This window comes from Gracilinanus agilis, chromosome 5, assembly GCF_016433145.1.
Source record: "Gracilinanus agilis isolate LMUSP501 chromosome 5, AgileGrace, whole genome shotgun sequence".
NCBI lineage: Eukaryota > Metazoa > Chordata > Mammalia > Didelphimorphia > Didelphidae > Gracilinanus > Gracilinanus agilis.
In genome coordinates, this window is record NC_058134.1 from 154,323,999 (window position 1) to 154,351,272 (window position 27,274).

The 27,274-nt window shown below is 34.7% G+C and overlaps 1 protein-coding gene across 2 annotated transcripts in view; it reads left to right on the forward strand.

Annotated features, from left to right (window-relative positions):
• The first annotated feature begins 358 nt into the window (after positions 1-358).
• The window catches only part of RELN (reelin), a 545,649-nt gene continuing 518,733 nt past the window's right edge, over positions 359-27,274 (forward strand). For both annotated transcript variants that reach the window (XM_044679411.1, XM_044679410.1), the window contains exon 1: positions 359-584. In XM_044679411.1, coding sequence (XP_044535346.1) covers positions 359-584 — 226 coding nt within the window. The remainder of the gene's footprint in view (positions 585-27,274) is intronic.

Genomic DNA, 27,274 nt, shown 5'->3' on the forward strand with positions numbered 1-27,274 from the left:
TCGCTGCCCGGGGCTTTAAGAAGGTGAGGAGAGGAGGCGGGAGCTTTTCCCACTCCCGGACCTGAGTGTCCGCGCGGAGGCAGCCGAAGCGCAGCCGTCCGCTGACAGCCTTCCCCGCCAACCCGCTCCCTTAGCCCCACGAACGACAGCAAACTTCGGATTCCAGCCGCTTTCTCCTGCTCCTCCTCCAACATCGGCGGCGGCCGTCCGAACTTTCCCGGAGTGGGACTCGCCCCGGCCCCACTCGCCTCCTTCCCTTCCCCCCTGTCCTGGCGCCTTCATCCCGAAATCTCCTGTACTCTCCCAAACTGAATGAGCTCCGCGCGGGGCCGGCGGCCACGGGAGCAGCAGCGGCAGCATGGAGCGGAGTTTCGCTAAGCGGTGGACTTTCCTCCTGGCGCTGTGGCTGGGGGCGATGCTGAGAGTGAGAGGGGCAGTGGGCTACTACCCCCGCTTCTCGCCCTTCTTTTTCCTGTGCACCCACCACGGGGAGCTGGAAGGGGATGGGGAGCAGGGAGAAGTGCTGATTTCCCTGCACATTGCGGGAAACCCAACCTACTATGTCCCCGGACAAGAATACCATGGTAGGTACCTCAGCGTGCGCACTTTCCCAGACCCTCTGTGCTCTCAGACCCGCACCTCTGTTTTGTTTTTTTTTTTCCCCTCCAGTTAATTTTCTGAATAGTTCTCGTTTGTTTTACGAGGAACAGCCGCCACCTTCCCTTTCCTTCTTCCAATTCCCAAAGCACACATCTAAGGCGAAAGAACAAAGTTGGTCGAGAACAAAGTAGCGAACTGGGAATTAGTTGCAAAGAGGAAGAAAAACGAGAATAGCCCCTTATCTCCTCCCTCTCCAGCTCTGTTAAGAGAGCTGGTCCTCCACTTCAAATATCCAGTCATTTTGCCAATTAGGGTAGCTTTTCCCTTCCTCCTTCCTCGTCTCAGTCTCGACCCTTCTGTTCTTCCCAAGCCTTTTGCCTCCTGGCTCGTTTAAATGGCCAGGAGCGTGCTGTCTCCTTCACCTCAGTACTTAGCTTCCAGACCTTTGTGTAGCCCCCATCCACCCTGGAAAGTGTCTCCCTTCGTAGCGGTAGGGACAGGCTGTTGACATGGCCTTTTAATGTTTTACATAGAGTGGGACTGACAGGCTGAACCACAGCAGTTTGCATATGCCTGGCGCTGCAAGCTCCTCTGCAAAGTTCCCGCTGTGAACTAGCCAGGGGTCCGTCATATTTCCTATTCGCTATCAACCAAACCTAATTCATACAGTCTGTTTCCCAGAGCTGCTTACGGATATTGTGTATCTCTGATGATGCTTTTTAAATTCTTTTCTCAGGGTACTTTTTTTTTCAGTTTAAAAAATAAAATATTTTTTTTTCTTTACCAATTCTTCGAATGTTTTCTCTAATGTTTTTAGGCTAATCCATTAATGGCATTGCCTGTTGTGTATCCACAGCTTTCAAGAATAAATGGGAGCTTGAATACTTCATAATATAAACCTGCGTTTTAAAGGGAAGCCATTTCTTGTGCTCTCACAGCTATGTATTAGAGTACTAAAAGAACATTTAGCCATAATGCTTATTATTTTATTAGAAGTGCATTTTCTAATGCATTAAGCCCCCCAAACTGAGTAATATGAAAAAGTATAACATTGCCTTCTTTTTTCTGTACTCCTGCTGAGTTTCCAATATTTCACTCCTATAGAATCTGCAAGTGGTTGACAGACTCTATTACATTGACTTAATTATAATTGTTAACGATATGAAAGTACTGGTTCCCAATCTGATTGAAACTGTTTTCTGTTGAGGCCTCTTCATGCTTTCAATTTCCAATATCACTTTGATGTGTGAAATGTCAGGATAATAAACTACAGGGGATATGTCATGTGGGTTGGAACTGCAACTAAACAAAGAAAAATTACTAAAATCCTTGGGAGTTTTCCTTTAGAAAACAACCTTCCTTTGAGGTTTACAATGACAAGTGTAAAAAAAGGGCATTACAAATGCTTAAAACAATGCTTTGACAACTTCTCTGGGACACAGTGGGCAGTTTTCTCTATGAAGCTTGGTGGTAGAATTTCTTTGGAAGAATTTCAGACTTTTGAAAATTCATTTCTAGTATGCAGCCTGTTCTTTGATTAATATACACTCCAGTTGCTATCTGCTTTTATTCAGAGGTCACCAATTCTGTAACTGGACTAATCAACCAGTAGTACTGTGACATAGACTTGGGGGAAGAAGTGATTGACTTTTGCCAAATCCTTAGAGGTGTTCGCCTACATCATCTGAAAGGGAGGGTGTCAAGTCAAATATGCCCATAGCCTGACTGAAAGGTAGATTTATCTTGCTAATAGAAAAGATCTGAGCTTGATTCCCAACAATAATTTCAAAAGTGAATGAACATAATGGGAAATTAAATTATTATCCCTGTTAAAAAAAAAAAAAAAGATTGACATCCTTACTAAAGGGACAAAGGTCTTTGGTTCAGTGTGAAGTCTCTCCTCCCAATTCTTATTTTAACAAGTATGGGAATGAACAAAACCATAGTATTAGATAAAAGTCATCAAGACTGCCTTATACCTTGTAGGAGACTGATTTAAAAAAACACATTTTACACTATTGGTATTTCCTTCAATTCTCCTTTTCTTTTTATTTTGAGATGGAGGGTGGCAGCAACTTGAAGCCTGGGATATAGTGAGCCTTATGAAAATACTGTCTCTTGTTTGTAATGCCAATTTAGCCAATTTCAAATCAAGGCTAATAGCCAGTGGTCCAGTTCCTATGTGTGAAATGGACTTTAAGCACAGGAAAAAGGTTAGAATTTTATTAACTACTTAAGAGTTGGACACTTTCAGAACACAGCTGAATGGACACACAACTTTATTGCTGTGAAATGTTCTCAATCAGTTTTCCATTCACCCAATTAAGATTACTTCATTATAAAGAATTGCAAAACAATGAATTGGCATGAGTTTGAGGATAGCATCTCATTTGAACTGTATTTTGATAAATATGGTTTTCTTTTTAGGATTTTGGAACTCACTACTGTGAAGTCTAATAAGCAAAATAATTTTTTAGTCTTTAAAAATGATGTGTACATGAAAGAAACTTGAAAAAGAGGCAACAGGTATATTCCCCCCCCCACCCCGATAACTTGAATCTTATGATAGTTAAGAGAGACTAACCCCACCTTCTCCCAATCAAAATCCTATGCAGTTGAGATGCCATTTTCTAAAATCTCATATTGACCTCTTTCTAAATGTATAAGCCTTTAAAATATAGCATTTGTAATGGAGGAAAAACTACATTTGCATGAATGGTTAAGGGTAAGCTAAAGTTATTGAACTAAAAAAGGAGGTGTGGTAAAGGTAATGTGGTTCAAACTTATTCTTTCAAAGGTTTTCATGATAGAGGTTAAATCCACCTTTTGAAACCTAAGATATATTACATCTAAGGATTTTGAAAGGAGGAGGAAATAGCTTTAAGAATTTTTTTTTAGAGTTCATTACTCATTTTAAAAAACCTATTAAACATTTTTTGACCAAAAGGTAGACATGTTCTCTTTTAACCTAACTCACTATTTATACTGAATCCACTACATTGTGCTCTTGTCACATTAATGTATTGAGAACAATATGTAAGATCATAGATATAGAGCTAGAATGAATATTAGTGGTCTTCAAGTTCAACCCTATTTTACAGGTGAAAATAAAGAGTCTTGGAACAGGCCCTTTGAACTCTCTGATTCTGAGTAGGGTTGCATCCTGATGAACTCAACGAAATGACTTAGCTGCAAAATATGTCCCCAAGTTCCTGGAAAAATTACTGTTAGATAAGGTTACTTAAATATTGTCCATTTAAGTGATTTTTAAAAACCCGCTAAGTGCATTTTTAGGTTTAGTAAGATTATTTAAAACTTAAAAAATAAGCCAAAAGGAGTGTTTCATCATATTTCAGAATTCTTAAGGCCATTCCTATTTGGGGATAATAAAAGCATGCCATCAGCAGAAAGGAGAATGCTTGCTTTTCTGTTGCCATTTCAATTTTATATAGACTCTATGGGAACTATTGTGGTCTACAGTGGTGATGGGAACTCTACAGCTGAAAGAAATTTAAGTGAGGAGAGATGACGGAGCCTCATCATTTAAAAAACCAGTATGTGCTTGCAATTTTGTTGAGTATGAAGGACTGACAGGTTTTGGGTTTTGTTTTGTCTGCCACTTATCACTATGCCTGGCACATAGTAAATACCTAATAAACAGCTGTTGATTTGATTTGACTTGTTTTATATTCTTTGGCTTGGTATGTATTCCAAGGTTAATGGTTTGGCATAAAGACCTCCTCTATAGTATCAGAAACTATTGAAAGATCAGTAAGTTTTGTCAAAAGTATTACAATAAGATTATATTTCATTCTCAGAAAAAAAGAAAGTCTGACTGTATTAAGTGACTCGCTCAGGGTCACAGCTAGAAAGTGACATGGACCTGGATGGAACCAAGGTCCTCTGACTTCCAATCTAGCCCTTTTTTGCAGCACCGTACTGCATATTTGTTAGTGTTTTTAACCGTACTTGCTTTTCTGGACCTGTGATTTTATCTGTTTAGAGAGAAACTGGTGAGGGCACACCCTCAACCAATGCAGACCAGTGACTGTTCTCTAACTTGGAAGTTTAACATTGTCTGGTCATCCAGAAATATCAAATTACTTATTCATGGTCACACGACCAGGACTTGCAGTCATCTTTGTGACTCAGAGTTGTCAGTCCCCTGTGCCATATTGCCTCTCTGTTAGCTAAAGGTAAAATACCTTCAGGTTGATTGTTCAGGAAATAGCATGTTGAGATAGAAGGGTTAAAAATATGACAAATGAAACCATTCCAGAACACCCTTCTTGCTCCAACCTCCTACTGTTCCCATACTTCCTTCACTATCCAGTCCCTCCGCCTCAATCACCACAGCAAGTTTATTGGTGCTGCAACAGGAAATAGAAGTTTGGTTGCTGCCATCATTTTGATGCCATGTAGTATTTTATTTCTCTGTACCAGGAAAAATTGGTGAAGTAGACGAAGGTGGCTTTTGCTGCTCCTAGGGTATTTTTCTTTCTCTCCAGCTGTCTACTTATTTCTTCCCTGTCACACTCCCTGTCCCTCCATTTTCTTCTCATCCAAGCATAATCTTAGGAAAGGGGCTTCTGACATAATTATATGTTTATACTCGAAGGTGAATTGAATCAAAGTTACCTCTCCCATGGACCGTTTTCAGGTTTGAGTTTTATTTCACACTGTGATTTTGTTGTCTGTTAAAGACATTTCAGACCATTGAGTTAACGGGAAGGTTTGTTGAGATTGTAGGAGATAGCCTTGGCATCTCTGAAATCACAAAAATTAGTACCTGCCTGCTCTGTTTACTCGTAAATATGGCTTTATTCTGTGACTATGACAAAAGAAGGACCAGGAATACAGCATGAGCAAGCATTTCATAAATGTTTGTTGAGTTGAATTCAAAGAAAAGACTATTAGATGCTGAAGAGATTGGGATGAGAGGCCCCACTTTGCATTTTTCAAATGACAGTTTTGTTGCTTGAAATACATTAAAATTTGTTGCAACACTCATCTTAGAAGGCTTCACATGTAACAGTGAGATTCTCTATCTACGTGGAAGACTTTTCCCCCCCATAATATATAACTGAATTCTGGTATCATATGCTTTGTATTAGTTTTACTGAATATACTTGATGCTATGGCAATTGCCAATTTTTCCAAGGATATTTTATTCAATTTTTAACCTAGTTACAAGGGCAACATTGAATATTGGACAGATGACTGACTTTGGAAGTGAGCAAGACCTGTTTCAAATTTTGTCTCTGACAAATACTAGCTGTGCAAACATGAGCAAGTCACTTAATCTCTCTCTCTCAGTATCCCTTACAATTGAGTTACTGATCTCTCCATCTGTGGAGGGAAATTCCACACTGTGAGTTCTCTACACAGATAATGTCATAGGTTTGTGGGGAAGGAAGGGAACATTCACATAGTATCTTGCATATATAGCTGGCTGTATATATATATATATATATAATATAATCTATATGCTATTTTGATATATCTATACAAACTATAGGAAAAGGAGATTAATTTCCCATCACTGAAATTCCATTTAAATAAAAGGGGGAAATGATTTAACATTCTTATATCAGTTGTTATTGTCACATTATAATTACTCTGGAATCAACTGGTTGCTAACAGAAGCAAAGATAATGCTAAATAGGGAACTTTTAAAATATAGGAGTAATGAATATTATTGGTCTAAAGTCTAAGGAAGTATACTTGGAACTCAGTTTTTCTCTGATGGAAAGAGTTATTTAAACTAGAGTAATGTGCAGTTAATAAATTAACCCTATTATTGATCAGGTCATAGATTAAGTAGTTCATTATATGACTACAGCATAACCAATTTCTGAAAACAGTACATTTAAACCTTCCAAATAATTTGTCAAATTAATTCTGCAAATGACTTGCAGCTACGTTCTGATAGTGTGTGACTATGAAAGATGAATACTTTTTACAAATTTTACCCTATTTGCCACATATTTCATCTTCTTGCTATTTTTTCAAATGTACTTAACTGATTTCTCCAAATTCTTTGCTTAAATGGTCTAAATCTTACATTGTATAATTTATATTCCCCTTGTGATTTCCAATTTCAACTGTAAACTGGTTAATCATATCTTTGGAATTATAAATTGAAACATTACCTTTAAACAGAAATTCTTTCATTAGTTATGGCAGTACAATATTAGAAATTATTCCTTTTGTCAATTCTCCTCTAATGTTGTGAAACTTTATCTTATTCCAAAATTGTGACTAATTTTAAGTTCTTTTTAAATATAGAAAAATGAAAAAACATAGATATTAGCAATACTTTAGAGGGTTATAATAAATAGTTATTTGAAATCTATTTTGAATTCCTCTTAGTAATTAAGTATAACAGCTTTGCAGTGAATGTTTTTCAAGTCCGATTTTCTTTTCAAATTTGTTTTATTCAAAAGAAAATATTTCTCTTCCATTAATTTTTTTAAATTGATCAGCATCATGAACTTTCTAGTTGTTGCCAAAATCAGATCCCTATAAATGCTATCCATTCTTGGTAGTGATTCTTTCCTTCAATTAGTTGCACATTATGTTAGAATTGATGCTTTGCCCATTTTAAGAGCTATTTTTGTCTCTTATACTTAAGTCTTCACACATAGTATCTGAAGGGTAGGTCACTACTTTAAATTTTTATAGTTGTAAGTGAAATAAATAATGTCTTAAATATTTTTCCCAAGTGAAATATTTACTTTTTAATCCTTGGGGCTTTTAAAAGTAGAGTCATTTTCATTTTATATAAAGAATAACACTATTATGCATAAATATAAAATGTGTGCACATATGAATACTTGTAGGTATAGATAAACAAATACATATTGTTTAGACACTTTAAATGAAAAGATCACTATTTTTAAAAGATCAGAGGATTGGAAAAATAGTATCTTAGTAAATGTATGTATATCTTTATTCATTTCCAGACTTTTGATTTCATCGGTATAGAAACTACCATGGTAGAATTTCTGTCTACTGGTTCAGATAGGCAGCTAGTATATAACTGATAGTCTCAAGGAGTTGTCTTGAGGATGTTAAGAGGTAAAATGAATCACCTAAGATCAGGCAGTCAGTATGTTTCAGAAGCAACACTTGAATCCAGGTTTCCTTGGCTCCAATGCTAACCTTACTCCCTGATGCCTCTTTTATATACAATTTACAATCCTAGAGTCAGGTCTAACAGAAAAATAAGTTATGTCCTTTCCTGAGAGGAAAGAAAGAAAGAAGGTGGAATGCATGAATCTGAAAGTCTTTCCTGGTATAGTATCTATGATGGGCTCTATACTACACTAAAACAAACCAATAAAAATTAAAAAAAAACCAAGAACAAAAGAATTAAGTCAAAACACTCATAATCCATGTTTTTCAGATTTATGGATCACCAGAGTGACTATTATTTTATTATACAAATGATATGTCTCAATAATTAGAATTGGAATCAAGTCTTCTAACTCAATGTAGATGATCAAATCAATAGTTTATCAAGTGTATGAGTCAACCCTGGCCCTAAGCAAATAGCCTATGAGTTGTTAATTCATCCAGTGATAGGATCATACATGTAGATCTATGTAGATCTTGGAAGGGGACTCAAATATCTTCTAAGGCAATTTCTTTACAAGTAAAGAAAATAAAACTTGGGAAAATAAAGTGACCCTGACCATGGGGTTCCTAGGGATGGCAACAGTGAGCATGAACAAGAATAATGCCCACTTTTGTGTACCGCTGACCTATTCTAGTTAGAACACATCATCCAAAGATGAGAAAAACAATTAAAGAGCTCTACAAAGTAGTTAACTCTGCTATTCCTGCAGTTATATTTTTAGTTACCTTTTTCTGGTCGGTTTCCCATTATCTATTATTTCCACAAGGACCAAAATAGAATAAAATCTGGATATTTTTTGAAGAGGGGCAGTAGATAGGGCTGAATACTGGTGTTGATAAGGAAAGACTCAGAACAATAAAATAATGAATTCCAAATATAGCCTCTAGGCATCATGGAAAAATAAAAACAATCTCTCAAAGTTTAAACATTTATTAAGTACCCACTAAGTTCTAGGTACTCTGCTAGCTGCTGGACAGAGGCAAAGTAATTAGTTGTTTGTTTGTTTTTTTATATTTGAGAGGCCTTATTTTTTAAATTTTATTTTACTTTATTTTAAAATATAAAATAGAGGTTCTCAACCTTTTTTTATTTGTCACAGACCAGTGAAATATATTTATTAAAATATTTTTAAAATAAGTTCCCAGACTCCAGGTTATAAGGTCTGGTATAAAATAATTACTCTCTTGAGTTCCAAATACATAATATATGTGTGTGTATATATATAATATTCACCACACACAATCTTTATGTATCTTAGCATCAGTTGTAAGGCAGAAAAGCAGCAAAGGTTAAGCAATTGGGGATTGTTGACTTCTCCAGAATCACACAACTAGGAGGTCAGATTTAAACCCAAGTCCTTCCAACTACAGGACTGGCACGCTATCCTCTGTGCTACCTAGTTGCCCCTCAAAGTACATTTCTAAAGTGGTTTCCTAGTGACATAGTGAATGGACTCTGGCCTGAAATTAGGATACCTGCTTTCCAGTTCCACCTCTACCACTAACTTTCTTTGTGACCCTGATTAAATCCCCACCTTCCTTCTCCTGACCTTAGTTTTCCTGTCTATAACTTGAGAGATCTGGAAAAGATAATCTCTTAAAATTGCCCTTAGTTGTAAGAATTTTATCAGAAAATAAAATTAAAAAAAAAAACAAACTCTGAAAATAAAAGTTAGCCATTTCCTACTGAAAAAATACTATTTTAAGTTAACAAGAGAGCTGATGGGTATTTTAAATGCAGTGATAAAGGAAGGAGGGGAGAATTCAGCCTCATGCTTATAGCCAAGTAAAATTAAAGTAGAGCACACAAACAGTTTAGAGGTTTGCTTGTAACTAAAAGCATTCAGTCTAAGACCCACTTACCTCATCCTGTGATTCCTCTCCCATATTTGCCTATTCCTATCATCTTTCCTTTTTCCTTAGTCTTTCTCTTTCCCCCATCTACCTTTTTTCTTCTTTCCTCCCTACTTCACCCCAGCATTCTAATATTGAAACTTTTCTCTTCTTCTTTTTCTATTTATTTACATTTCCTTCCTGTCATCTCTTCATTTCTCTTCTCTCCTCCTTTTGTCATTACCTTTTCTTTCCTCTCTCGTTATTTTTCTTTTCTACTTGATTTCTCTTTTATCTCCATCTCATTTTTCTTTTTCCTTTCATTTTTTTGTTTTTCATTTTCCTTTCTCCAGCTTCATTTTGCCCATTCCATTTTCAATTTCACTTTTTAAAAAAATTGTTTTGCTTCTGTGTATCCTCAGTTTCCCCCTTGTGAGTCATTGTCCCTGAATCCCCACCCTATAGACTAGAACATTTTTCAATATCAGTGTCACATCTATAAATTACATCATGACTTTGCTTTAAAAGCTTGGTCTATTCTGGATATGTCCAAACAACCCCAAATCTGTGATTAAAAGAAGTCCAAAAGTATATATCATATGGAAGTAGCAACAAATTCTAAAATTGCTACACCATAATTTGAATTTTCAGTTGTCTCATGTTTGTAACTTCTTTGCTAGTTGAGTAGATTTGGTTCTTTCTTTAAAAAATATTTTTAATTCTTTGTTGTTACCTTTTACTTTTATGACATCTTCATTTTCTAGTATGTTTTCTGGAGGCAGCAGGTGGTACAGTGGATAGAGCAGTGACCCTGGAATTGGGAAGACCTGAGTTTAAATGCAACACTCAGCAGCTATGTAACCCAGAGCAAGTCACATAGCTTCTGTTTGCCTCAGTTTCCATATGCTATAAAAATGTCTATAAAATGGAAATAATAATAGCATGTACCTCACAAAGTTGTTATGGTGATCAAATGAGGCAATATTTGTAAAAAGTACTTAGCACAGTGTCGGGCACATTTTAGGCACTATATAAACGACAGTTTCACCTCTTCCTCTAACAGCGAGCTAACCTATGTAACAAAAAGAAGTAATTTTTGAAAGAGAAAAAATAAGTTCAGCAAAATTAATCAACACATCAACCAATCAACACATCAGCTGGTTCTTCCTTGACTCCTAAAATGGTGTTATTTGCAAATACTGTTTAGCATTTCTCAAGGTGCAGAAATAATGCTTCCTTTTGAGCATTATCATCACTATCCTTTCTTTTGCAAGATACCTTCTTTAAATAAAGCTTTGTATATATTTATTTATAGGTATGTGCCTATTTGTGTGTGTATTTAACACACATGAATTCATATCTATATTTGCTCATCTGACCTTTCAGGAATAGAAATCTCTGTCAAGAGTCAGAGAAACCCGAGCAAGAAAAATGGCATTATAGAATGAGAAGAGCACCAAGACAGAAGTCAAATAACCATGTAACTAACTTAAAAAATATTATAATGATTTTAAATATTTTTCCAGGTTACACACCAATACAACTTCTTAATATTTATTTTCTGATATTTTACAGTCCTTGTTTTCTTTCCTTCTTTGCCCCTTCTCCAAGAAGGCAGGTAATATTATTTAGGTTGTACATATATTATCATATAATGCATCTTTCCATCTTTGTCACTTATTGATTATACTAGAGAAAAATTCATGTGAGGAAATAAAGTGAAGAATGGTATATTTCTGTTTGTTCCTTCTATGGCGGTGGGTATACAATTTTTTTTTGTCTCAGATCTCTTGGAATTGTCCCAGGTCTCCTTCCTTTGTCAATAATAGTTAAGTTGTTCACAGTTGATCATTCTCCATCATTTCTGTTGCTATGTATTATGTTCTTGTTCTGCTCACTTTGCATCACTTCATATGTTTTTCCAGGTTGGCGTATGTGTGTGTGTGTGTGTGTGTGTGTGTGTGTGTGTGTGTGTGTGTGTGTGTGTGATCATCTTGTTACTAACTTTTGGGCAAATCTCAGCACCTCACTAAGTCTCCGTGGTGCCATCATTTGTAAATCGTGCAGTTGGATTAGATAATCTCTTAGATCCCTAATATATGAAATCCCTTTGTGTCTTTGTGACAGTAAAGCTCAGTCACAATTTTTCTACATATCCATCTAGTCCATTCCCTTGTTTTGGGGGTCTGGACTATAATTACATTTTTTCAAATAAATAGGGGTAATTAATTTACTTTAAATGTTTGTGTTTAACTCTTTCAACATGTAGACTATTTTAATAGGAACTCTGAATAGAAGGTAGAAAGGGCTGGCAGAGTTAAGTGGAAAATGTACGTGTATGTATGTGTGTTTGTATACACATATAAAATAAAATAAAATGTGTGTTTATATACACATATAAAATAATACACATAAACTGCCTAAAAGATTTGACCCTTATATTAATGTGGCTAACTATTCCTCAGATGGGATTGATTATTGTAAAAACTGACAATATAATAAAAAAGGATTCACGAATTCCATCAAAAACCAAGTTGAATTTTATTTTTTTGCTATATTGAAGGGTTGTTTGAAGCCTGATCTTTTAAAAATTATCTGTTAAGATAACAGTTAATCAGATTATGTTTTTAGAGGCAGCACAAGTAGGCTCCCATAGTAATAAATAGTGGAATACACTTAATGACTTTTCTCTAGTCTATTACCAGCGTGTTTATGTCTGGACCTCCACTGAGAATAATTGCTAAATACAATGTGCTGGTTAAGTATTTCCCCTGGATTGTCTAGCTTACATGCCTATTTCTTAAAATGCTTTTTTAACATTTGAAAATCCTGTTGGTGGGTTCAAAATACCTGGATATAAAACAGAGATATAAATATGAGATGTGCCCTACTTTAACCTTATTTATTATCTCTGGCTCATCCACTAAGACCAAACCCAGATTTGTCATTTCTCTTGCTGGTTATATAGTTAGCAAAGGAAACAGACAGCTCATTTTTACCTCCAGGAACACATAACCTTCCTTTAGTGATAAATCCACATTTGTTATGTGTTGAAATATCCTATGATCCCACTTCCAGTCTTTTTCATACTTCCTTTCTTTGCATAAACACTTCCTGCTTTCTCACTCTACAAAAATAAAAGAAAGGTACATAGCCAATGCTTGAGGTGAAAGAACACTAGGAAACTTTATTTTACGCAGAAGGATGCAATTACATTGTGTTCATCTAAAATATAAACAACTGCTTATAAATGTTATCAATAAGTTTTAAAAATTAATGTTTCACAACCTGATGAACAGGGAAATATGTGTTATATGTACAACCTGTATCATTTTATCTGCCCTCTTGGGGAGGGAGAAAAAGAGAATAAGGCGTAGATTTTTGAACATAACTAATGTAAGAATTTGTTTCTTTGGGATAAGCATATTTACTGTAATTTATTACATATTTATTACAAGTTATATGTATTATACAATTATGTTACATATTATGTTATAGATAAAAATATAAATGGCAACAAAAAAGCTTAAAAATGAATGTTACAATAGACCATGGGAGATGATAACTTGAATAAAATAATAGCTATTTTAATTTTTTAAGTAAAAATTTAGAATTTGATTTCAAAGGCAGGGAAGTTCTGGACTTATTTTCAGTTGGATAATATGTTCTTTTTTAGGGCTTTACATTTTTAGATCATTATAATGTATTCAGTAAATAATTTCATTCAATATACTGTTAGACCAAAAAAATCAAATTACCACAAAGATATATATATGAAAAAAAATATATATATATAATAAAATGCAAATAAAAATATCATGAACACTTAAAATTAGTTCACTCTTTAAACTATTGGGAGCCATAAGTGCTACAAGAAATCAAGGCAGCAATAATTTTTCAGTGGACCTGTGATCCACTAAAGTGGATCTACTTTGTATGGGTCTTTATTCTATGTTAATTAGAGGATCCACTAAGTAAGCTGGAGGCTATTCACTATGTCTATTAATATTATGAGCAAATGTGTATAGCACTCAAACTACTTGTTTGTATCTCTTGCTCTTATTATATTCCTGGCTCCACTTTTCTGGTGAGACATATCCTGGAAGATTTCTTCTTGCATACATACCATCATAGTTAATAGTCTACACTTTATTTGCTTCTATCATACATCTTTTTTTTGACCTTTGGATAACTGGCAATCTTCAAAACTCGCAGACTGTAGGCTTCTAACAAATGATGGGTTTTTTCTTGCAAGAAAATTCAAGAGGTCATTATAACTTTTATATGGTTTCCAAAATGCAGTCCAGACCATTTTCTTTTTGTTGTTCAATTCTGAGCCCTACCCATCATATGTCTGTAATGCCTATATCAAATAGGTATACTAATAAGAGGAACTCAGTAGCTGTGTGTCCAATTATAAATCCTAGACTCAGCAATAGGCATTCTTTATGAAGCATTAGGCTGAACTGTTTGGGAGTGATTGTTTCTGAGGCTCTGTAATATCTTAGGAATTGATGCAATAGATATAATTCTGTATGCAAACAAGAGCATCTGGGGGACCTTACCATTTTTACATAGACCTTCTTCTATTTGGACTTTGCCCAGGACATATTCTATTTCAGAGGTGAAAGCCCTTCACAAGTATAAATCTCCCCAAGGCACCCCCAAGATGCCTTGTTTAATATTAATCAGAGTCTTGTTGAAACAAGCTATCTCTGTGGTTATATGCATCAAAGAATCTTGTATGACATTAACATGTAATTTAGAGATAATTTGTTAGAGGGGAAACTTTAAGAGTACATTTTATTCTACTGAATAAAATGACTTTATAAGCAAAAAATAAGCACAGGTTTTGTATTCTTTACAATTTTCAATCAGTTGTGTATTTCAAACCTATATGCTCATTTTTTCCTTCTCATTGCCATGAAGGTTACTCTCAATGTTTCTGTAGATAATTCTTGTAAATATATAATAGTAAAAAAGAAATCATATGGGTTTGTAGTTTTGATGTCTTACTGATTGCTCTTGTTTGGTAAAGCCGTATACAGAGATTTAGACCTGTGACATCATGGGTTTAGGGAAATCTTTGATGAAGAAAGTTGTCCATATAAGTCAGAATCTTCTCTGAAATTTATAGTCTTAGCTAACTAGAGCACTAAAAATTAAGTGACTGAGGATGATACAGTTAGTGTATGCCTAAAGCTCTCATTGAACTCAGGTCTTCCTAGCTTTGAGGTCAGCTCTCAGAGGTAAGTATATTAGGCTCTCTTTTTCAGCAGAGACACTACCTATTTTACCCAATTCCTTGCTATCTTCCCATTTTCCAAACAAGAGTTAGAAAAAATTACAAAATGTAAAATAAATAATTTTAATTATATTAAATTAAAACAAAACCAATGCAACAAAAATTAGAAGAGAATCCACAAATTGGGAAAAATATTTATAACAAAAACTCTGACAAAGGTCTAATTACTCAAATATATAAGGAACTAAATCAATCGTACAAGAAGTTAAGCCATTCCCCAATTGTTAAATGGGCAAGGGACATGAATAGGCAATTTTCAGATAAAGAAACCATTTTCAAAGATCTTAAGAATTACTCCCTCAGTATCTCTAACTCATGTCTCCTCTCAGATGAATTTAATCTATGAATAATTTGGTCTGGTCCAGTTGCTCTGTAGTGCCATTTCCATTTCCTAACTTGATCACATCAATGACAGAGATATTAGAGTCCACTGTCACTGATGAAGAAAATGGTGTATTATATAGAGTCTAACAGACCTTTTTCCCTTTGGGAGGCGAGGAGGCTGTTCTTCCATGAGTTTCATCTTTGAATGATCTTGAGTCAATACTGTATAATTGATCCACATAGCAAGAGTTCTACAAATTCCCATTTTCTTGATGTCTTATGAAGCTATGTTAGGATCACATTTCCTCATCCACATTGACATTCCACCTTCATCCAAAAGTTTTAAATCTATTGATATATGTTGTTTTTTTTATTACCTCCTTATCACATATAGGTACTTCTCTACCCATTTAACAAGAAAGGAAGAAATCCATTAGTTTAGTAAAAATACTAAACCATCCATTGAGTCACCATGTTATATAGATAGTCTTGTACAACTTTTGCAAGGAAGGCAGGGAGGTTAATTTTTTCATCTCTTTCTCAAGATCATGCTTGGGAATCACCATTTCAAAGTATTTGGGGCTATTTGTTGTTATTCTGTCTATTCATAATGATTTCATCATTATGAATATAATTTTCCTGGCATTGTTATATCATGTAGTGTCATCTTATATGTCTTCCCAGGCTTTTCTGTATTTCTCATCCTCATATTTTCTTGAAATACAGTAATGTTGCATTAAATTATTGTACTATAATTTGTTTAGCTATTTCCCTATAAATGAGTATCAATATTGTTTATATTTCTTTGCTGCTGCTAAAAGTGATACTATAATTATTTACTGTAGGGGAACCTTTCTGTCTTTGACTTCTGTGGAGTATATGCTTACCAGTGAGGTCTGTAGGTCAGAGGGTTTGGACATTTTAATGTCTTTCTTAGCATAATTCCAAAATTTTCTCCAAAATGGTTCTACTGTTTCCTAGCTCCAGAAATCATACATTGGTCTCCCTATATTTCTATAGCCTTTTCCATTCATAAAGCTTTCCACATGAGTTTTTGTTATATTCTAATTTGGCTGTTGGCTGCCTTGTCTCTCTTTTAACCAAGAAAATAAAAGTTATGCTGGCTAATTTGGTTTCTGCACACTTGATGCCTCCTTGTGGTGACTGGGTTACATCAGTTAAATTTCCGTAGGAAATGGTGATAGAAATTGTTAATGTCTTTCCCTTTATCCATTTTTCACTTTATCTCTATTTTTCTTATATCTCTTTTACTCTTATTTGTTGTTAATTCTTAACTCTGTTTGAAAAAATCACTTGCACATTGGCAGGTGATTCAGACATTACCCCTACATTAGTAATTAATCTTTGGACATTTTACTTTCTCTTATGTTTCTTGTTTATGACATCCTGGACCTTCCAGATTTCTTTTTGAAGAAAATCTTTATGAGGCTTTTGTGATTCTTTTATGTATTCCACAAAGCTTTACTTTAGTCTTGTTCACTTTTTAATCCTGAAATGTAATTTCTAATATTCCTTGTCATCCTTTCCAATGACTATCATCAAAGTCACTGAAAGTCCTAGTAGATACTGTATTATTAATTGAAGTACTTTAGTACTTCATGAAGTTTCTTTATGAGATTCTTGGCAGTGGATGCATTTGTAAAAGTTATAATTGTTTATGGTTATCTTTTTGCTTATGCTTATCACAAATATTATCAAGTGAGAGGACCAAATGTCTCAACAAATGATATGTTGCCAGTGGACACTTGATGAAACCAAGGCTGTCACTTTTTAATTTTTCCCCTAATGATGACCTATAAGCCATTCTTCTATTTAGTTGTAACTTCCTTATACCTTCTGACTTTATTTAGAATGAGAATGTAAATTATAAGCTGGTTTGATTTCTCTAGTAGTGTGGCTTTTGTTGATCTTTGGGAAAGGATTTAAAATTTTGAGTACCAACAGTTAAGCTAAAATTTATAGATTCTTTAAAAACTGTGATTCTAAGGCCCTTTCCCCCATTTTCTGCCACTCTACTACTGTCACCATGGAAATGGAAAGGAACTGCACAGGACTGAGAGTTGGTTTGCATTTTTCTCTGCTTTATGGGTTCCCCTGGCCAATGAATTCAACATTTGGTAGTCAGCCTCCTGATAATGAGACTCTCCATACTTAGGTAGGCTGGTTCTCAAGGAAAAGACTTGAAACAGGTCATACTTGAAGGCTTTTGTGACATGGGAATATCTTTCAGGTATTGTGAGCAGGTGGTATAGCCCCTAAGAATTCAGGGTTACTTTCATGCTAAAATGAAACATGAGAATAGGACTTAAGTGGAGGGAATAATGAAATTTAAAGAATATTTCACAATAATGTTTTTTGTAAGAAGGTGGGGCTGGCCATGAAGTTAAATCATCTAACATGTCCTACATATTGTAATTGTCATCACAGAATGTTAAAATGAGAATGTTGCTAGAGTTTGGGACAAATTTTTATGAAGAATCAATTGGACAACATTAACAAGAATTATGCAGGATGGAAAGGCATTGATGTATTGTTCTCCATATACTGGAAAGGAGTGCCTACACTGATGCACTCCTTGTTGCAATGAAGTATTTTAAAGAATGGTCCATTTATCTGCAATATATTTCTTTAACCAGGAATTTCTCCCAAGTATCAATTAATGTTGGATCCAATCAATAAAATGTCTCATAAAAACAATTATTTTAATATGCATTTAAATAGCACTTTCAGAATGCTATCCACAATGTGAGAAAGAACTATGGGAGTAGAAATGCAAAAGAAAAACATAGTACATCACTTATCTCATGTATATATGGGTATGTGATTTGGGGTTTAGGCTTTAAAAGATTGCTTTATAGCAAAAATGAATAATATGGAAATGCAGGTATCAAGTGATAACATTTGTACAAGCCAGCAGAATTGCATATCAGCTCTGAGGGTGGGGAGGGGAGGGGAAAGGGAAAGAAAATGAATCATGTAAACATGGGAAAATATTTAAAAATTAAAATAAATAGCACTTTCAGATCTACAAAACATTTCATATGTATTACTTCATTTGATCCACATAACAGCCTTGTGAGGTAGGTGCTATATTTATCCCTACTTTATAGGAGAGGAAATTGAGATTGAGAAAAGCTAATTGTCTGGCCCAGAGTCATTCAATTAGTGTCACAGCTAGGGTTTGAATTCAGATCTTCCTTATGAACTTTGTCCAACATCTGAGTGTAAAGTGCTCTCAACTATAGTGTTCTCAACTATTTTTCCCTTTTCTTAACAACTCTCTCCCAAAAAGAAGAGTTAGATATTAATATCTTTCCTCTGAAAGTGAAATTGTTTTCATATCACCTGTTTTGCATTTTCTATGCTACCTGGTATATTCATGATTATTACACAAATTAGCCCCTTAAAATTTTTCCTTTTTACAATATTATCTACTAAGACATTTAAAGAAAGAAATAGAAGTTTTAAAGGACAGGTAAATTAATTCCATGGATCCATTGAGTCCTGATCTCCCTGAAGCCTTGAATTAATTGACCATTCTTAAGTATATCTAAAATATTTTGCAGCAAACTTTTCAAGAAAAATTGGGTGTTTGATTTATTTCCTAAGTCTGTTATTTAATTATCACATTCCATTTTCTAGTTGCTATCTTGAGATAATGCTATGTACAGTGATGACACATCTTGTCCTTCATTTTCTGTATACTGTCACAGAAGGAAGGAGTAACTTTCACTTTGGTTTAATCTCTACAAACATAATCAGCTAAAACAATACCTGATGGCAGGTATACAGTCTAATTAGGTAAGAAGGAATCTAGCATAGCCAGTGAGTATGTTTAAGTCTTTATCTCACTGAGATTTTTTCTGCCAGACTATATCTTTAAGCAAAAAAGGTAACTGACTAACCTCCTAACACGGAACACAATTCTCTCCCAAAATGCTGTCATGATTACTTTGTCCAAATCCACCATGATCTGTAAAACATAAAACATTTCTCCTAATGTCCTATTTATATCTTGTATAAGCTTTAGAAAATGTGGTGCTCCAGAATTTTGGCCATGTGGCAAAAGGACACTCTTGTTTTCTTCTTAATGGTAACTACTTAAATTCTAGTTCAGCTTCTCTGTAACACTGCTTAACACTTCTGTCAGCTTTGGTACAGAACATTTAGCCATGTGTAAAGAGAAGTTGGCTAGGCTAAAGTGGCCAAGATCATTCAAGTGTGGAGAGGAATATTTGTTATCTTGTTGCATACCGTCTTCCTAGAAAGTGTAAAAGCATATTTTCCCATTTATTTATTTATTTTTAATTTTTTTTAAACCCTTGTACTTCGGTGTATTGTCTCATAGGTGGAAGATTGGTAAGGGTGGGCAATGGGGGTCAAGTGACTTGCCCAGGGTCACACAGCTGGGAAGTGGCTGAGGCCGGGTTTGAACCTAGGACCTCCTGTCTCTAGGCCTGTATTTTCCCATTTATTATAAGGAGGGCATGGCACTTATACCTTTTTGAATGCAAAGAAAATAATGGGTCCTATAGAGCTCAACTCTTTTTCTATGCTCCATGCTGCTCTTATGGAAGATTTCGTCTGTTTCAGGTTGTGTAAATTCAGTAAAACATTCACAAAAAAATCACAAAATCTAAGAGTTGGAAGAGAACTCAAAGACCATTTAGTCCAATTTAAGAATCCCCAAACTTCAAAAATGTTCATCTAGCTTTTGCTTTGTAGATCTCTAGTCAGGGAAAATCCACAACTTCCCATCAGAATCTATTTTACTTTGGATATCTCTATCAGATGCTTCTGGTATTATAGGGTGTTTGCTGAGCCCTTTTCATGTCTGCTCATCCACCTTTGGTGTCTATCTTTCACCAAACTCTCACCTGTGACTCCAAGAAGCTAAAGCATGCATTGGAGCAACATCCTGGTAAAAAATTTCTAGGCAGACAGGCTAAGCCAGGTTGAGGATAACAGACAAGCCTCAAACCCATTGTTGAGTTAGGAGGATGTCTACTCCAAGTATGTGAAGACTTTCCCAGTGGAAGAGGTAGATAACAATAAATTGAAGGTAATGGAAGTGGGTGCTGTAAAGCATTTAAAGCTTGCTCTGGCAAAAAAGATGTCAAGATCATTCATGCACTGCATCCTGGGATGTTGCCAGTCATCCTGACTTTTGTCTTGCTTCTAGACTTGAATTGTTGGAAGCCATTGAGAGAAACAGAGTCTCTAATAGATATTTTCATCTGAACCCCTCTCAATGGCTCTTCTTTATTGAAAACATATTAATTTAGTTTTGAGGAACAGCCTCAAGTATTATAAAATGCCTCTGAGTAAGCCAGCAGTTGAGGAGTTAACAACTCTTCCTCAGAGAAAAGAGCAGAGATCAGTTGAAGCTGGCCCTGTAATCTCTTCCTAGACAGCCAAGGTCAAAGTAGGCAAAGTTAGACACCCTTCATATTCAGCTAGGTACTTTCCACCCCACATCCCACATAATTTCAAGGGCTCATTCTTTAATGTATCTTTTGAAATATGGGAACTTTTTACTAAAATAACTTTTAGATAAAGTGAGGCTTATTTTAAATATTGGGACTTTTTTCTCATCCAGCATTATCTTCATTAGAAAATTCTTTTTAAACTATAATTTTATTGTGCTTTGTAAAACCATGGAGTAACTTTGGCTTGACTGTGCAACTGCGAAGCTTCTTGGTGTTCTTTGTGTGAAATGAGTCTTGAAATTTATATAAATAAACTCCATGCTCCTTGTCAGTAGCAGCAGCAGCCATAAGCTGACAGATCGTCTCCTGTTTTGCTTCTTTCTCACCTAAGCCATCCTTTTCAGATTCCTGGAGCTGTTGGATAGCTTTCAACATTGAATGACTCTGTAGGAGAGAGTGAACTTGGTTACTTTGTGCAACTCTGTCTCACTTAAATCCAATTCACTTGCCAAGCAAGTCAAGACATCATCCTGTGACATCAATGGTCTTCTTTGGAAATGAAGAATGTACAACCACAATCTCTATCTGGAATTTTTTTTCTTATATCAAATCAAAATCATGCAGAAATTCTAATCTCTCTTTTATAGGACGACCCTCCAAATATCAAAAGACAGATATCATATACTTCATAGTACTTCTTTCTATTGTAAATGAATATTCCTAGTTTTTTCAAACAATTTTCATATAATGTGATCTTCAGGCTTGTAATCATCTCTGTAGCTTACCAATGTCCTTCCTAAAAAAATGTAGGATCTAGAACTGAAAACAATACTCAAGATTGTCTGAATCCAGGCAACTGTTACCTCCTGTGATCTGACCAAGTTTCTATTAACATAGTCTGGGTCCAATGACTTTTTGACTGTCATAGATTATATTCCACTAAAAACCATAACTTTTTTCAGGCAAATTGCTACCTCTGTCTTCTGTACATTATACTTATGTAACTAAATTTTGAAACCAAGTATAAGTTTCCTACATTCATCCCTATTAAATGTCATCTTATTAAATTATGCCCAACATTTTAACTTGGAAAGATATTTTTGAATCCCATATCTGTTATCCAATGTATTACTTTTCTCTACTGTATTCACATTTTCTGAAAATGTAAAAGCATGCCATGAATATCTTTAAGTCATTCTTAACAATTTTTGGCACAGGCCCAAATCTGGATTTGTGAGGCCCTTTAATAAAGGGTATTTCTAAGCTGATACTGAATGACTAATGACTACTCTTAATATTCAGTTATTAATTTTCATTTCACATAACTATGAATTCAACTTGATCATATCTTTCCATCTTGGCCAAAAGAATGGCATGTAATTCTTTATTAAATGCTTTGTAAAAATACATGTAAATAGCATTCTCCTATTAGTTGAATAACCCTGTCAAAAAAGGAAACAAGTTTAGTCTGGCATGACCATTTGATGAAATCATTCAATCCCTTTGTTCTTTTTTAGATGTCCATTTAACCATCCTTTTGATAATTTATCATATTTATAGGAATCAAATTCAAACTCACTGGCCTATATTTTGCAGATGAGGCTCAGAGAAGCAAAATAATTTGCCCATGATCAGAAAGCTACTGCCATATGAGATACTCAAACTCAGTTCTTTGCTGATTCACATTCCACTGCTCTTACCACTATAACTTGTTGCCATATGTCTGTAAATGAAGTACATAAATGCTTTTTCTTGGAATATTTTACAGTGAAACAAATATTTGCAATTAGAATTTCAGGATGGCTGGTGGAATTCTACAAAATTAAAAAAGATTTTCTAACAACTTATTTTGAGTACGGTTATGTTTTAAGTAGCTTCAGTTAAAGTAATAGTGGCAAAATTGATCTATGGAATATTGCAATGGGTTCCACTTACAATCATAAATTTGTGTTGTTTTGAAAATATTGAGGATGTGCAGTGTTGTTTCTTCATTAGGCATAAGAGACCTTGAAGATGATCTTTTTTTGGATTAAGTCTACCACAGTGTATGTTGTAAAGTAGAAAGCTGCATTGAAATTTTCAAATTCTTGTACATTTATGTCAAATGTATAATTCTATTCTGTAAGCATCACAGACTTAGAGGAATGCATGGTCCTGTGTGATTTCCAAAATCATACTCAATATAAACAACTATAGGATAGTGCTTGCCCTCCTTCCCCAACGTATTCTTAATGGCTTGGGAATTAATTCATAGATAAAATAATGATTATCTTCTCCTGCCCTTAGGCAGGAATATAAAGAAGTCATCCTTACATTGGAAAATATCAAGAATTATATAGAGATGGGAGGTCCTGGGTTCAAATGTGGCCTCAGACACTTCCTAACTGTGTGACCTTGGGTGAGGCACTTCTCCTCAGTTGCCTAGCCCTTACTGCCCTTCTGCTTTGGAACCAATATGTGGTATTGATTCTAAGATGGAAGGTAAAGGTGTTTTTTTAAAAGAATTATATAGAAACATAGAATGGTAGAGTTCCTCAAGTCAAATTCCTTCATTTTAATGTGAAGAAGCAGATCCAAAGAAATCAGGTGATTTGCTCAGTGTAATACAATTATTGGCAAAGATGGAATTTTAATCAAAGTTTGCCTCATTCTTAGTTTAGTGTTCTTTACCTCCATCACAGAGCCACCCATGATTTCTTTAAGGTGAGTTATCATTGCTAAAATATTTATGACTTGATGATCAGCTTTTTGGTAATGCTTTTCCATGCTTAAATAAATAGGTTGATCCTCTGATGACAGATACACTATATACAAGGCCTTTTCAACTGAATAGCTTCCATCCTTTCATTATATTTAAATCTCTGCTACCCATCATAACACTAGGCCCTTAGTAGGTACTTATATACTTTGTGGTTGTTGGTTAATTCATTGATGCTGCTGACAAATTCTCTAGAACCCTAGCACCATTCCATAAGATAAAAGACATCAGATTAGGATGTTAGTGGAGAAATATTTTGTCATTTTAAGAAAAAGAAAGAGTATAAAAGATATTTTAAAAATGGAATTAGATATACCTTTATGATCTTATTGTGCTAAAAACAAATGTCTAAAAATGCCAGTTCCCAAATGATTGAGAGTTATTTATAATTACAGATTTAGAATGAGGATTTTTCCCAAGGGAAAAGGATAGGAAAAAATATAAATCCCATGCTTCCAATTTCCCACCCTCAAAATTTTCAAAATTCTCATATGGCTCCTAGGATATTCTATAAATGTATTTATAGTAATTTATTTGATTGTCTGTATTTTTGCAATATGGAAAAATGACAACAAAAGTTCATATAGCCATTAGTGAATGCAATTAATAATAGTAGTAATAATATATTTTATTATAAGTTACTATTCTCAGGAGTTCCATCATGCAGAGCCATAAATAAATTTGCAGCAATTATCATGAAGGATCAATCTCTTTTTAATTTAGATTTTCTTCTGAATGAAAATAAAAAATAGGAAAAAATCGAATCAAAACAACATATTTTAAAAATTAAAAAAAAAAACACCTTAGTAATAGATAGATGATAGAGAAAACATTCATCAAATAGGTGCTATGTGCTAGGCACAGTGAATGTAAATACAAAGATAATTATTGCCCTCAGAGAATTTATATTCTAATGAGGAAAGACAACATATAAAGAGGAGCTGAAAACTAGGTGGAAGAGATGAAAGATTGAAAGGTAGTCTAGAAAGTCATGAGCTGAACTAGGTTTGGAATGAATGTGACTCTCACTGATGCCTACTCAAATAGATGCTCTGGGAATGAACTTGGTAGAGAAAGATATCATGGAAATGAAAGTATTTCCAGTGACATAGGGTCACTGAATTAGAGGTTGAGAAGTGGTCAGGAGATTTATGGGCAGTCTTATGGAATTAATAAATGAATGCAAAAGCTTTCATCCTTATATAAAAGGAGTAAATATGTAACACATTTGCAAAAATAAGAGACACAATTTAAAGATTCATATCTATAGCTACAATCCTATAAAAATGAAAGCATGGTCATAATTTCTAGACTAGTCAAATATAGTGAAAAGTAAGTATTCCGAGAATCCCTCAAAAATATCTCTGTAAGTCATATGATTAAGAACAAAAATATTCAGTTTTAAAAAGTTTTTTTGGGGTCAGTATCCCTATAACATCTATTTTAACACTGACCTGATTAGATGGCCCAAATTTCAATTCTGTACTACAGTATCTCAGTGCCTTCGTCATCTCATTTCTGTGTATATTTTCTCCAATAATGTAGGTTACAACCTATTCCTGATTAATCTTCTGATTTGAGTTGTTTTTTGCTTAAGTTCACCACTGGGGACTATCTAGTATCCTAGGGCTTTTCTTATTTTCTTTGAACAGTGTAGTGATATCATTGGAGTATGGAGACAAAATTCTTCCTTGCACTATCTCTGTGACTAGCTAATTTTTTTGGTTCAATGGCATACTTGCTAAAGTCTTTATTTTAAAAACACTGTAGCCAATTATGTGCCTTTCCATTGCCATACAGACAGTATTCAACTGCCTATCTTCAGAAATTTGCTTTCCATGACCTTCAACCATATAGTATTATTAGAAAAATATTAATTCTAAAATGATGGACCTTTGTTTAAAGTAGAAGCTTGGGACATTAAAAGAATTCCATGGTTTTCTAAAGGAAAGACAGACCACTTGCCATTTTCTACTGATTTCTAGCTTCATATACTGATGGATTGGCACTACAGGTTGTCAAACTAATGGCATATCATAGCACAGATGAGAGGCTTTCTTCATCCAGTTGTGTTTTTTCCCCCTTGGGGGATAGTAGAGCCAAACTTTTCTGTGTGGTTATGAATCTCTTTTAAGAGGCGTTACCGTGTTCTGGGACACAATGTCACTGGCAAATAGAAGAATCTGTAGACCCTTAATCAAAAGGGAATTCCTCTTTGAATTACACTCCAAATTACACGTCACAAAATAATTAAGACCAACTTTCCCTATTATCCACCTGCTATTATAATTAGAAATCCCATGATTTTGGTCTCCTACCAGGATTTATATACACTTTAAAGGGCAAGTTTTAGTTTTTAATAACATTAGACTAAAGTTATGTTGATGCACACAAAACACAAGTATATTCTAGTTTGTGATAGTTTTGTCCCTCTCTATCTAGGCATTTTAAATTATGAAACTTCAAAATGAGAGATTTGACTATGTAGCACAGAGATAAAATGGATGCTCTATTACTTTGTGTCATGTAGAGTTCAATAGAATTCCAGTTATGCTTATTATTATTGTTGTCATTATAGATTTACAGAAACTAGATCATATTTCACACACATTAATGAGTGTCTCAATTATGCATCTTTTGATGTTGAAGCAAAAATTTTCACATGGGAGTCACAAAGCTGTTTGCTGTAGTTGCACTAAAACTGTCAGTTTCGGCACTTGTTTTGTGCTATTTTCTCTTGGCTAGTTGGGTACACACAATATCTTTTGAGTTGTGTCATAGCACATCATGCACCATATGGAGCACATTAATCAGATTGACTTCCATGGCAGATGTCACCACATGCCTTTAAATTTGCCTGTAGAGAGCCTTTATATTTTTAATGAAACATATAGTAGCTCATTTTGCATAACAGATTTGACGGTGGAAAATTATTTTGGGAGGTCCACATCTTCAATTTGGGAGTCATGACTGGTCCAAAGAGACTGCTGTCATCATGATGGACTCCATTCATTCTATGATGGTGCAGTTTTGGAATCTTGCCTTATCACTACATCTATATAATTTAGAACAAGCACAAACACAAACAATATTCAAAATGTTCACCTTTTATTTCATAAAAAGGCACCAGAAAGGTCCCTTAATTGTTAGAAGTGACTATGGAGATAACTTTGTTCATCCAACTGCTTATTATTGATATTAAATTAGGCATAAAAGAGCAATATGTATGTTTACCTGAGGTGTTTGCCTTTACCATAGAAAGTGTCTTGCACAGAATCTTCTTGGAAGAAGGATTTCATCAAGATGATGAGGTGCTAGAGATAAATACAATTGTGGAAGATATTATGTTGTTTGAACCAAGCCTTCGAATTCTACACTAGCTATTAAAAACCAGATTGGCCTATCGATCCATACTAGAAAAACCAAACATAAGAAAAACACCCATTGGCCAAGCTACAATATGCATTTGGATAGACACTCAATTCAATTCAGCAGTGTATGTGTCTTGGATATGTCCAGAAGATAGATAATGAGCTGGGCTAAGAACTGAATAGGAATAAGAGTGGACTGGATTGCCTTTGGGAAACCACACAGTGCTTTCAAGGATTCTAAGATGCCTTACATGAAACCCCATCTTTTTAACATGAATATTCTTTGGAAATTCCACAATCTCCAAAGAATAAAAATCTCAAGTGACCCAAAGGGCATGCTCATTAATAGTAGGAAGCATCATAATATCAGCAATAACTGGCATATATATATGTGTATATATATATATGAAATATCAGATGGAGTTATGGTTTCATTCTTGTGGATATTCTCTGCAAAAAGCTAATTGCCACCCATCCATGCTTTTCCATTCTA